Genomic DNA, 12,713 nt, shown 5'->3' with positions numbered 1-12,713 from the left:
AGGAAACTGAGGCACAAGGCAGTCACCCAGATAACAAATGGCAGGGCCCGAATTTAAACCCCAATCTGTTCGACCACAATAGAGTCTCCTTTCCACTACACAGAGCCTGTCCCTTCCCATTCATCACCCTAGTGTGGCCCATCTCACGTTTGACTCCAGTGACAGAGACCTCTTGGGAGCAGATGCCCAGTCCTATTATTCACCTGTGCGCCCTCTCTGGCCGACGGGCAGGGAAGGGGTATGCTCCTTCATTGTCTACTGATTGAACAAACAACTATTCAAAACTGACTGTTAATAACCCCTCAATTTAGATACTTTATTCCCACTCAACTACTATTTAGCACTGAAATGATGCACTGTAGGCTCTCTTACTTGTTTAGCTCATCTAATATTATATATAGTTATTATATGTAATTTAAAGTTATTAAGCTCAAACTTTCAAAGAACACACACACACACTTATCCCTTAAATAACAGCAAGGAAATCTAGGGAATATTTTAAATAGGAAGATTGCTTTTGTACTCCAAATTATGAATGCCTTCTATTACGTTGGAAGTCTCCTAAAAATGCACTTTTTGGCATAGGAAACAATAGTTACACTAAGTTTATACACAAAATACCATTTCCTGAAGAAAATAAGGTACCTGACAGAAAATTTTAGCTAGTAAATTTTCTGAATGCATACACAAAATTTATATTAACCTATAAGTTACTATAGGTTAGTACTATAGGTTATTATACTAACCTCTTCCCCTAAAGAATTAATGATGACCTCTTAGGACAGTGATCCATATACTAGTCTCAAAATTAGCCTCAATTGGAAATGGTATTAAATGCAAAATAACCCTAAATATTTTAAAAATCAACAATGATTTTCAAGGTAATTGTTCCTATCATAAACAAAAGCAACAAATAAACACAAGCATTTTAACCCTTATACTTTCACAGCTCTGATAGCCCTTTCAAAAATATAATATTAAAAAATTTGTGAAATCTCTCTGCTTTCATCTTCAGTTAATATTAATCATTATTTGCTGGAGGAAGAGGATTAGTTAGTTATACTGTTGCTTTAAAGTTAATGGTTGATCTAAAATCTGCTCACCATTTTTAATTTAAAACTGGCATATGTGTAGTTTTTACTTTTTATTTTTTTTAAATCCTTCCTTTAAATGTCCATTCTTTGGTAAATTTGCATCTTCATGCTAGAAATATGAGTATTGGTTCAAAAATGCAAACCTGAGTCCTTCTAATGGCTCCTGGCTGCAGTATGATGCATGGTTTATTGGAGGAGCTTTGGAAGAAGTGAAACAGAACTGGGTCAGCATGCTCTTAGCCAATTACTTCTGTCTTTGAGCCTTGGTTCCCTCACTTAAAAAATGAGAATAATGATCATATCAACCTGAAAAGGTTGTTGTGAGGACTGAAGCCCTTGCATATGGCCAGTGAAAAGATCCTGCCCTCCTTCCCTCCTTTACACCTCAAGTTGCCTCAACATACCAAACTATTTCATGCCTCTGTCCTGTCTTTACATAGGTTTCTGATTTAGGATGCCCTCTCCAGCATCTGCCACAGAGTTCCCCACCCCACTTCCTTGGGTTTGTCTGACAAATGTTTGTCTGACAATGACTTGTCATTCAAGACCCACCTCCAGGATCACCTTCCTCACACCGAGTTATATTTCTCACCCTGTGTTATAATTACTCCTTAACCAGGCTCCAAGAATGCTAAAGGAAGAACCAATGGCTCATTCAACCTCCATATTTCTCAGCACTTAGCAAAATCCCCAGTACATGGTAAATGGTCAATAATGACTGCAGAATGCACAGAATCGGGGCTTTCCACCATACCACAGTATTAACAAAATATCAAATGTGTAAGAAACTAAGAGCCTTGGAGTTAAAATTATACTCACAAGTTTGATAAGCACCAGATTCTTTTAGTTTTTGGTTCAAGGCGAAATTTTTTAAAGTTACCTTATTATATGCAGCTAGGCCACCCTACTCATGCAAAGAAACATTAGGAATAAATGTTCTTGTCATTTTTATTTTTTCTTCCATGGCATCTTCCTGCTTTGGATTTGGATCACATGCTGACTTCACTGGGACTGTTTTGAAACAACAGAGCACACTGATGTACTTTTCCTTTCAAAAGCAAGGGTGCCAGCTACTGTGCTAGCCCCTGTCACTCACCTCAGCCACCTGCTGGGTCCCCATTCTGTGCTGAACCAGCCCCTCCATATTTGTAGCCATGGTGAAGCAAGATCATTAGAGAACCTGTTTGGAAAGATGCAGCAACTTCTATCAGGTGGGGAGAAACTAGGCCACTTGAAAAATTCATCTTTGTAATCAAAATTCATCTTTGGTACTATCTTGTGCAGATTTTGTGGTCTATAGAAGACAGAGCTAGCAGGCTAAGAATATGTGGATGTGCTGCACCAGTCTCTCCAATTACAGTTACCAAAATTAATTAGTAGAAACATTTCAATTTGGAAACAAGACTTCCCGTGGTAAACACAGACAAAGATGAATTTGGAACTTTAATTATCAGGTCTCTTGGATTGTAACAGCTTGGCTCACCTCTCAGAGAGTTGGGAATCACACCTTTTCGGGATAGCTCTTGTCACAGTATGCTGACTAAGAAGGCGGCTATCTGAGAAAGGTGTGAGATCAACTTTAGATACAGAGCACTAGACTGCTATCATCACTATACTTCTGTTACTAGTGGCCATGTGAGAAGCAAAACCCTGCCCAAGTGCTAACACACCAAACTTATAGGTTAAGAGGCAAACGCTATCCCTAAGAAAGAAAGAAAAGTAAGGAGACTGAATTACTACAGTGGGCTAAGAGCATGGTACCCGTAAATTTATCAGTTTATATTTTTAAGTCCTTATTAAATTAGAAAACCAGATAATTCAGCTCTCTGTTAATAGAAAAAAGAGTGCCATCATTTGTAAAAATTGAGGAAGATCATCTAAAGACCAAAAAGTATGCTGTTCTCCTGGGTCAGGATCACTTGAGCGCAAGCACTATTGATGAAACAGACCCCGGGTCTCTTCAGGTTATAACACATAGCTCCCCTGACTGGTCCCTACACCCTTTCCAATAACTCTACCACAAAGAATTCAGGATAAAGGGATTTCATTTTGGACCTAATTCCTGGACAAATCAGAAAGACTTCATTATTGACTGCACAAGTCCCATGGTTAATAGGAGAACAAAGCTCTAGTATAATTTACTTCCAGCATTTACATGTAAGAACTATATAGTAGTACCGCGTGTGTAATATACACAAATGTATACACGGTTCATTTGCTTGGCCCTTCCTCAATCACAAACTAGACTATTTCACAATGCAATTTTACAAAATATTTTCCTATAATTTTTGCCTAAAGTATTATACCTATAAGCATTGATCTCTATGAAGCTTTTTCACTCTCTGGTAACTTTGTATAGTATTCTATCCACTATCAGATGGCCACTCCTATTATCATAATTCCCCTTCAGATTATTTTAGTGCCAAAATGATAATGAGAGAGAAATGGGAGCATGAAACTGTGACTGACAAATATAAAAGAACTTGCCCCTGCCTCAAAGAGTCAAAATCCTGTGAGAGCAGGTACTGCACCAAGTGCTAGAATGATACCAAGTCACCAGTGTCAGTGACTCATCTTCACATAACAGGATCAGGTCTGAAACTGTGGAGGTTGTGTTTCTAGTTATTTATTCTTTTAATAAGTAGTCAAGACTTTTAACTGCTGTTTATTTACTTTTCTATTTCTAGAAGAAAAAACAGAGAAACACTCTGGTCTTTTCCCCTAGTTACAGTTTGGTTCCAACTAATAGAAATGGAGGAAAAAAGCATCACTTCACATATACCAGAAAAGTCAACTGACCACTATTAAAAACATAATTATTGCATGTGACAAGTCTCGAGTTCTTTTTTCTCAAAACAGTAAATAAGAGCTCTGTAAGAAATCAAATGGATAAAGATAACCAATAAGTATTATATATTAAGAAATAAAATCCAAACATGCAGCTGCAACTATTAATTTTACCACTTTTGGGTGTTATTAGCATTTCCATTGCTATTATTAACTCCAGCTTGATGCAAAGAAATATATTAATTTGAATTTTACAGAAATATCATTGGGGAAATATTATTGAGTAGTATAGAAATAACAGAGTACTAGAAAAGGATATCTTTCTATTGGGTTTTCCTGAAAGAGGTAGCTTGATCCTTCAAGTTTTGAGTTGAAGTGGATTTTATAGATGACTGCCTGCTAGAGACTTAGGAACTCAGAAAACTTTCTGTAATGATTCACTTTAACACTAAATTTGCAGGACCAAACAACCTCAGATAGGGCTTGGGGGTCCCAAGATACTACTGCTATTGACTGGTGACTATAGATATTAGGTCACAGAGAAGTAGTAGTTAACCTGTATAGCTTAGAAAAGCTAAAATATTCTGGATAGTCTTTGTTGATTATATAAATTATAAATATCTTCTCCCACTCTGTGGCTTATCTGTTTACTTTCTTTATAGTGTCTTTTGATGAACAGAAGTTCTTAAATTTAATAAAGCTGAATTTATCAATATTTTCTTTTACAGTTTGTACTTTTACGCTTTATTTATGAAAATCCTGTCCCACCCCAGGGTGATAAGTATAATTTTATATATTTTCTCATAAATGTTTAAGAGTTTTGTCCCTTATATTTAAGTTCTCAATCCATCTGCAAATTGATTCTTGAGTTTGATGAGGAGTAAGGATCCAATTAAATTTCTTCCTGGATGGATAATCAATTTTTCAGCACCATTTTTTTGAGCAATCTATCCTTTTCCCCACTAATTTGCAATGCCACCTCTGCCAGATGTCAGGCTTCCCTGTATGTATGGCTATAATTTCAGGTTCTCAATGTTATTCCACTAGAGTTCCCCCTTATCTTTCGCTATGCTATTACCATTATCTTATTACTGCAGCTTTATAATAAGTATTGCTCTCTGTTAGGGCAAATGCTCCCCACCTTGCTCTCTTTCCCACACCAACTTCCTGGACCATCTCAAATACTCAAGACCCAGAGCAGCAACCTTTCTTTATACACTTGAATTCTTACAATTCTTGACCTCATTGTTGGTTTTCTGCCTCCAAAGCAGCTTCACGTATCATCAAGTGCAGCTTTGGAAACTGCTTAAAAATGAACAAGGAGGAATGTATACTTTCTGGAAAAACAAGCAGAGACAAAGAGTGAGAATAAGAGTGAGAGAGAGAAATTGAAAGAGAAACTATAAAAAGTGCTTTCAATAAAGATTTAAATCCAGTGAGAGCAGATAAGTGAGCAGGTAATTTCAAAAATATATTTTCCATTTCATCATTTTTGAAAATAAGTCACAAACCATATCCTATCCTCATATATAAATAAGGAAGACAAGACACCTCTTCTTCCAGGATACCACAATGTAAGATGTAAGTAAAACAAAACCCTCAGGTGATGTCAGGAAGTGAGGGAAAATATTTAACTCAAGTGCACCCCAGAAAAAACAAGATAATATCAGGGTTTGGTAAGACTCTCACCTGAGAGTTTCTCTTACTGCTACTGTAGCCACACGTAGTCCTAGAGACAGAAAGATGGCATAGTGAGAAGGAAGGGTAGAGAGCTTTGATCAATGGTGGTCATTAGGGAGTGTCCACCTAGAATGAGAAGCTCCAGGGAACAGTGGGTTGTGTCTAAATGTAGTTTGAAAAACCACATTCACTAGCACAATATAATTTTGCATGTGAAATCTGAAAAAAAGAATCTATTGTTTTGATTCTACAAACTAGACAAAGCATTTAAAAACAACCTTCTTGGCTGGTGGAGCTAAGCATAATACTGATAGTAACTGACACTTACTGAGTGGTTACTATACACCAGGCACTGTATTAATAAGCACTGTGGACAGAACACTAAAGCCACTCTTGGTATAGAAACCTGAGGTCTTCAAAGGCAGGTGTTTGACCCACTCAGCTCCCTAACTCTGGAAGACTGCCCACATACACAATAATGTTTCCTGAAAAGAACCTGATTAGTTGCCAGAAGAGCCATAAGACCAAGTATCTTGACTACAAAAACTGCAAAAAAAACTAAAAAAAAAAAAAAAAAAAAAAACAGCCACAGGGGCCAGCCCGGTGGTGTAGTGGTCAAGTTCGTGTGCTCTGCTTTGGCGGCCCAGGGTTCGTGGGTTTGGATCCCAGGTGCGGACCTAGACACCACTCATCAAGCCATGCTGTGGCAGTGTCCCACATACAAAATAGAGGAAGGCTGGCATAGATGTTAGCTCAGCAACAATCTTCCTCAAACAAAAAGAGGAAGATTGGCAACAGATGTTAGCTCAGGGCCAATCTTCCTCAGCAAAAAAAAAAAAAAAAAAAAACTGCTACAGAGGGGCCGGCCCGGTGGCGCAAGCGGTTAAGTGCGCGCGCTCCGCTGCGGCGGCCCGGGGTTCGCTGGTTCGGATCCCGGGCGCGCACCGACGCACTGCTTGGTAGGCCATGCTGTGGCGGCGTCCCATATAAAGTGGAGGAAGATGGGCACAGATGTTAGCCCAGGGCCGTCTTCCTCAGCAAAAAAAAAGAGGAGGATTGGCGGATGTTAGCTCAGGGCTGATCTCCTCACAAAAAAAAAAAAAAAAAAAAAAAAACTGCTACAGAATATTGTCCTATGGTGGTTTTAAACTAAGTTCAATGACCACCAATCCTTTTTAAGCAATTGCTGTGAACTAGGCAATGAACTGACTACTGGGAATTAATAATAATAACAATACGAATAAAAGAAGAAAAAAAGGAGCAAGAGAAGAAAGTCCTTCTCTTTGAAGAACTTAAGAAGCAAACCAATAATAGCTATGCAATGTAAATGCTACAATGAGTGTCCAAAGGAAGAAGCATCTCCCTCTGCCTGTGGGAGCCAATGACAGTTTTACAGGAGAGGAGCTATTTAAATTGGGTCTTGAAGGAAGAGTGGAAATTTAGCAATCAAAGAGCAGGAGGATGGAGAGAGAGTTCTAAGCAGAGAGGACACCTCATACAACCCGTCAGGTATGAAGGAGAATGGCATATTTGAGGAACAGCAGGCAAGATGGTGGGGAATTGTTGGAGAGGTCAGGGGAAGAGAGAGGCAAGGCTGCCACCGTAAACAATGGAAAACTATCAGAGGTTTGGCAGAGAAATGAAGTGATCACATCTAGATCGTCAAAAAAAATCCTTTGGGGAACAGTGTGGAGATGACAGAAAAGGAGAGAGTGTACATGGTAGGCCAGTTAGAAAGTGGTGGCAACAAAGACCAGGGATGAAAGCAGAGTCTTAAACTTAACCTGAACTAGTGAAGTTTTCCTGTATAGCACACGAATGACAACAGGGCACAGTACATAAAAACTGTAATACAGACCACAGAATGATGGAAGTAAAACTATTATTGCTTAGCCTTATGTGGCAGTAGGTTTTATAACTGAAATTCTTTCAAATACAACTAGACCAAGATCACTCTTTTAGCATCCAAGAAGCAGATAACAATGGTGACTTTCAATCAACTCTTCTAGGCTCATGAAAAGTGTACAGTTGACCAAACTTTGTAAGCAGAGTTTCTTTAGTTAAGCAGGGCTACAGATCCCACTGCAGTGAAAGCTGGGCTCTGTCTGCAAACACCTGAATCCCAAGTCAGTCGCTAGGACAGCCCAGCTATGCTCTCCACAGAGGCAGGCTTAGGAGCCAGTGTCTGAAATAACAATAAACAAGCCCTGGGACAAGGAAACTCTGTCTTCTTTGACAGGAATGGGTGAGCCTGCCTTTCCCTTCATAATCAACTGATTCATGTAATTCACATTTATGTATTATGTGGCCCATAATTATATAACATTCAAAAATATCTACTGTCTTGGTATTTTCTCATCTAAACAAATATATTGGGTTCTGAGGCTCTGGCGCTAGGTGGATCTCTCTGATACCGAACCACATGAGGTTAATGTGATGATTAGGATCTTAAATATGTATGTAAAGGGCCTAACACTATGCCTGGCACACAGTAGACATGAAATACATGGTAGCTACTATTGGTACAAGGAGATGGTACCACTTTTACTTTCTCAAAGAAATTTGAAAGCAATAATTCGAACTGTAAAATAGGTATTATAATTACCAATAGGTCTCTCATCTTGACATAAGATCCATGTGAAAATTTACTATATATATGTATTATATGCTCACAAAGCATTTGTAATTCATTCTGTTAAATTGTACAACTGGGCAAAATGAAAGGGCTGAATTAGAATAAATCTCACAAATATTTAAAAATAAACCAATACCTAATAACTATTTGCAAACTACTACCAGGTATAGAACTTCTTGATAGGTACAAGGTATTCAGTGTAAATTTTATTATACTGTAATTGACAGAAATCTTTTTATACTCATGGGAAAATAAAAGCTGACGAATCTAGATAGCCTGAGAGAGAATAAAAAAATGAGAAACATATAACTCAAGACTTGAAATCAGGAAATGGAAATCAAGTGGCAGATTCAGTGTTCATCAACAGAAAAGATGCTCCTGGAGATGCCTCTAAGGTCAAGTTCAGCCTGTCATCAGAAACCCTGCCACTATTTAGACTCAAAGATTACTTAGCTTTTGGGTCAGGTGATTTCCTGCTCTCCACAGCAAACTTGTTTCTTCCACATTACAAGGCTGGATTATAAGAAAGTGGCAGCAATGGTGTGTGCGTGCTGGGGCTGGGGAGGTGGGGTGAGGGTTGAATATGAGGAAGAGAAGTGGCTCTCACCTACATGCAGTTCCTATGCTACCAGAGCAGTGCTACAATCCTCCATGTGGAGACCTTCCCTAAAAAAATCATTGTACACTGTGGGTGATTTTCTTCACCTTACCAAGGGCCCAAGTGTAAGGGTGACATGACTCTCTTCATTCCTATTAGTGTGAACCAGGGATAGACAGATGGAAGGAAAGCAGGATAGATTTCCTGAGCATCTACAATGCGTTGATGTGCCTTATATCAAACTAGGCATCACTTAATCCTTAACATACCCTCTGAGTAGGTTTTAGCTCTGCCAAAATAGACAGAAAAAACTGAGACTCAGAAGTTTAACCAACTTGTTTCAAGTCATCCAGCTAGTAAGAGGTGGACCTAGGGTTCTAACTCAGGCCTCTCTGACTTTAAAATCACAACACTACCTCTATACCACAGTGCCCTTCAAAATAATTTCGCAGAAAAAGGAAGTCAAGAAGAGGGAATTGAAAAAAGTGACAAAAGACAATTTAATTATCTGAGGAAACAAATTATTCACATCAATATGCCAGATCATTTAATAGCTCATTTATACAACCACTAATTCCTAAATATGTGATTTACGTTTCAGTACTACTCACAGAAATTTCTGATCTAGCCCCACCAGATAGTAACAATACAATTCTTTTGGAACTTGAACACACTTTTCCCTTAAAATTTTACCTGCATAATAATCATATTGATCAAAATAGGACAATTTTATCATGTATTTTTTAAGAAAAAATTTTTACCAAAGTACAACATGCAAATATAAAAGTGCACACATCATAAATGGAACAGCTCAATGAATTTTCACTAAGTGAATACACACATGTAAATGCCACACAGATCAGAAAACAGAACATTACCAGCACCCCAAAAGTCTCCCTTGTATCCCTCATAGTCATTTACTTCTCTTCTCTCCTGAATCATGGATTAGTTTTGCTTATTTTTGAGCTGTATGTAATATATATTTTGTGTGTCTAGCTTCTTTCACTCATTATTTTTGTGATAAACATGAGTAGTTAGCCCATTTTCATTGGTGTATAGAATGTCAACGTAGGAGCACGCCATAATTTATTTATCCATTCTATAGCTGATGAACATTTAGATCATTTCTAGTTTGGAGCTCTTACAACTCATGTTCCTATGAACACTCTTGTACATGTCTTTTGATGCAATGCTATCTTTTCTTCATCTAAAAATTTTCCTATTTTTAAAAATTGACTGTCTTTTACTTCTTCAGAAAAGAAACATATATTGTAAATTTATTTTTTATTTTTAAAAACCTGCACTGTATTAAATAAGTCAACAAACATATTCTAATTACCAGTCTTTTCAGCCAGGGGCTGACATATACTTTACGATATTTGCTTTTAACCTTGGTAAAGAGTGACTTTTCAATAACTCCAGGCTTATTCACCTAATCGACCTAGTAAAAAGATACATTATTGCAGAAGCAATGGGGGAGGGGAAGAGAAAGAGAATGAGGGTGGTAGAAATGACATTTCTGAAATGTTCTACAAATAGTACATAATCAGATTCACTGTACAAGAAATACCACTGGGGAAAATGCATCATGAAGCCTGCTGGCATTGTGTAACTTCTTAAGAGCCATCCAATCTCAGTTGTGTATCTTTCTCAGAGGAGACCTCTTTTCCACACAGAGGCAGGCAGTTATTGGAGTTTTTAAGGTGTATGTGCAGGCAGCCAGGTAAGAATTTTTTTTTTTGCATAGTTTCTATCAATATATGAACAATAAAAGTAAATAAGGTGGCTCCCAGTAAGCCATGAAGCCTTCAAGTTTGAGTTTGGCCCCACCAGCCTCTCATTTCTCCTCCTCACTCTTCAATAGCATTCACCCCATTTTCCAGGCCCCAGCACCTCTCTCACATCTCCCACTAATCCAAACAGGAGAAAATGATATCCTCTTTTACACTTGGAATGAAATTCCTCCCTATCAACATGTTAACATTTCCAGGAACTAGAATCTTTGGGTTACTGTCAATAATGATGGAATGAAAGGTTTTATCTCCCATTAAGGGACTTCAGGCCTCTTATTACAGTGGAGGAGATAATTTCTATTGTCCCTAAAAATCACAATTTATCCCTGAGGTTGGCTTTCATCATTATAGGCTACCTGGAGTCTAGGGGTAAATCAGAAAGGACAGTTGAGCATCTGAGCTAGCCTATTCCTTTCCCATCCTTAACAATTCACTTCCCATCCTTCTACTCCAGGACTCCCAGATACCAGGGTTATAAATCTGCTCTTATTGTCCCCCTAACAATGCCCTATGCAAATGTCCTGATCTGGGCTTTCATCCTCTCTATCCACACCCCCCTTATCATCACTGTGAGCTATGCTAGCTGAGTTGTGTTCCTAGGCAGTCCTGCCTCTTGGCATAGAACTCCTGCTGTTTAAAACTCTCTAGTGCTCAGGGCACCTCAAGAGAGGCTGGGGAGCAGGTAGCAGCAGTAGGTGTCAAGGGATATGGGAAAGGAATGGCAGGATGGGAAGGAATTATAAAGAGAATTTCAGCCTCCAGGCATAGTTGAAGGCAAGTGAAACTCCAACAAATAAGAGCATAGCTTTTACAATGTGTGACAAGAGCATGAATGTGTCCATCACGTTAAAGATGATAGTTACACATGGAGGAAAAAAGTCACCATTATTTAAGTTCCTTATAACAAGCAATAAAGTAAAAAGAGATAAACTAAACTCTGGCAGGGGAGTTTTGCATCAGGTGTGAGGCTGGACCTGATGAGCTCTAAGATGGATTCCGGCACAGATTCCTCCCACGTGGTATTGATTAAGGCGGACTAGTATCTGCTCTAGGAGGTGCTTTGGGACTAAAGGAGCACATGGCACATAGATAAGAGAACTCAGAGATAAAAATCCCAAATGAGAGCCCTCAATATGTGGAGACACTCAGGCAGCTAGACACACGAGGTCAGTAGTTCAGTACCAAAGTTGAAGGGAGGCTGCTCTACAGAGGACCACCTGCTTTGTTTTCTTTGTTCTCTATTCAGACAACAAGTGGCCCCTACCCTTGGCCGCAATCTCAGTGTTGGCTCCCCTTCCCCTTTTTACAAGTGGGGAATGTATAAACCTCAGACAGGCTACCTACTCAAGGTTCTGGGGACAGGTGCTGCACTGTCAGTTGACTGCATGGAGACAAATGTTAAAACTTCTCAGAAGTCCTCATAAACTGAGGTTATTACACATAAGGTTTTTCTTCTTTCTGTAAGGGCATGTTCATTAAAACAAAACATCAAGGTCACTATAAATACAACTATTGAAAGTAATAAATAACTAGTTTAATGGTGTAAGACAATATATAGCTTTTTCATTAAACTATCAGTTCTCTGGTTACCCTGAGTAATTAGTTCAAGTAATCCAAAACGTTGAATTGAACAAGTGATACCAAAAAATCCTTGAACAGGATAGAACAGAAACATCCAAAAATAAACAAAGAATTAAATAAAAGTATGACTGTTACTGTTTTTAAAAGACCATAACATTTTACTTATAAAATCTGTATTATATAAAATAAGTCAAGAAAAATATTCCATTTACCAGACTTTCCAGTGGAAACTTGATCTATACTTTGCAAAATCTGCTTTTAACCTTGGTAAAGCAATTAAAAGGTGACTTTCAATAATTCCATTGCAGAAATCAATTTATCTTTGGAAAAATAAATATTTAAAATTAATATTTTAATATTTTATTTTAATATTAAAATATTTAACATTTTAATATTTATATTAAAATTTTTAATGGCTACAGAGACTTTCAACTCTCAACTCTCTGCAAATCCACTAAAGGCTTCTTCTCTGTTCTCTGATCCCCTGTGATAGAGAAACAAAGACTAGCATTTTTAATTTCAAGAAAATCACATTGGTGCTTTGT

The 12,713-nt window shown here is 38.1% G+C and overlaps 1 protein-coding gene across 4 annotated transcripts in view; it reads right to left on the bottom strand.

Annotated features, from left to right (window-relative positions):
- Positions 1–12,713, bottom strand: part of NR2C2 (nuclear receptor subfamily 2 group C member 2) — a 120,548-nt gene that overhangs the window by 105,030 nt on the left and 2,805 nt on the right. Inside the window, exons 1-2 of one of the 4 annotated variants that reach the window (XM_058565792.1) lie at positions 5,571–6,105; positions 2,191–2,274 (exon numbers count right to left, since the gene is read on the bottom strand). The exons of 1 other annotated variant lie outside the window; for it this stretch is intronic. In XM_058565792.1, the coding sequence (XP_058421775.1) occupies positions 2,191–2,250 (60 nt within the window). In that variant the 5' untranslated portion in view covers positions 2,251–2,274; positions 5,571–6,105. Of the gene's footprint in view, positions 1–1,237; positions 1,416–2,190; positions 2,275–5,570; positions 6,106–12,713 lie in introns of those variants that run through there. 2 more of the 4 variants (XM_058565788.1, XM_058565801.1) reach the window with 2 other exon arrangements.

Source organism: Diceros bicornis, chromosome 2 (assembly GCF_020826845.1).
Source record: "Diceros bicornis minor isolate mBicDic1 chromosome 2, mDicBic1.mat.cur, whole genome shotgun sequence".
Classification (NCBI taxonomy): domain Eukaryota; kingdom Metazoa; phylum Chordata; class Mammalia; order Perissodactyla; family Rhinocerotidae; genus Diceros; species Diceros bicornis.
The sequence above is the reverse complement of the archived record's forward strand: the minus strand, read 5'-3'. Positions and strand labels throughout refer to the sequence as shown.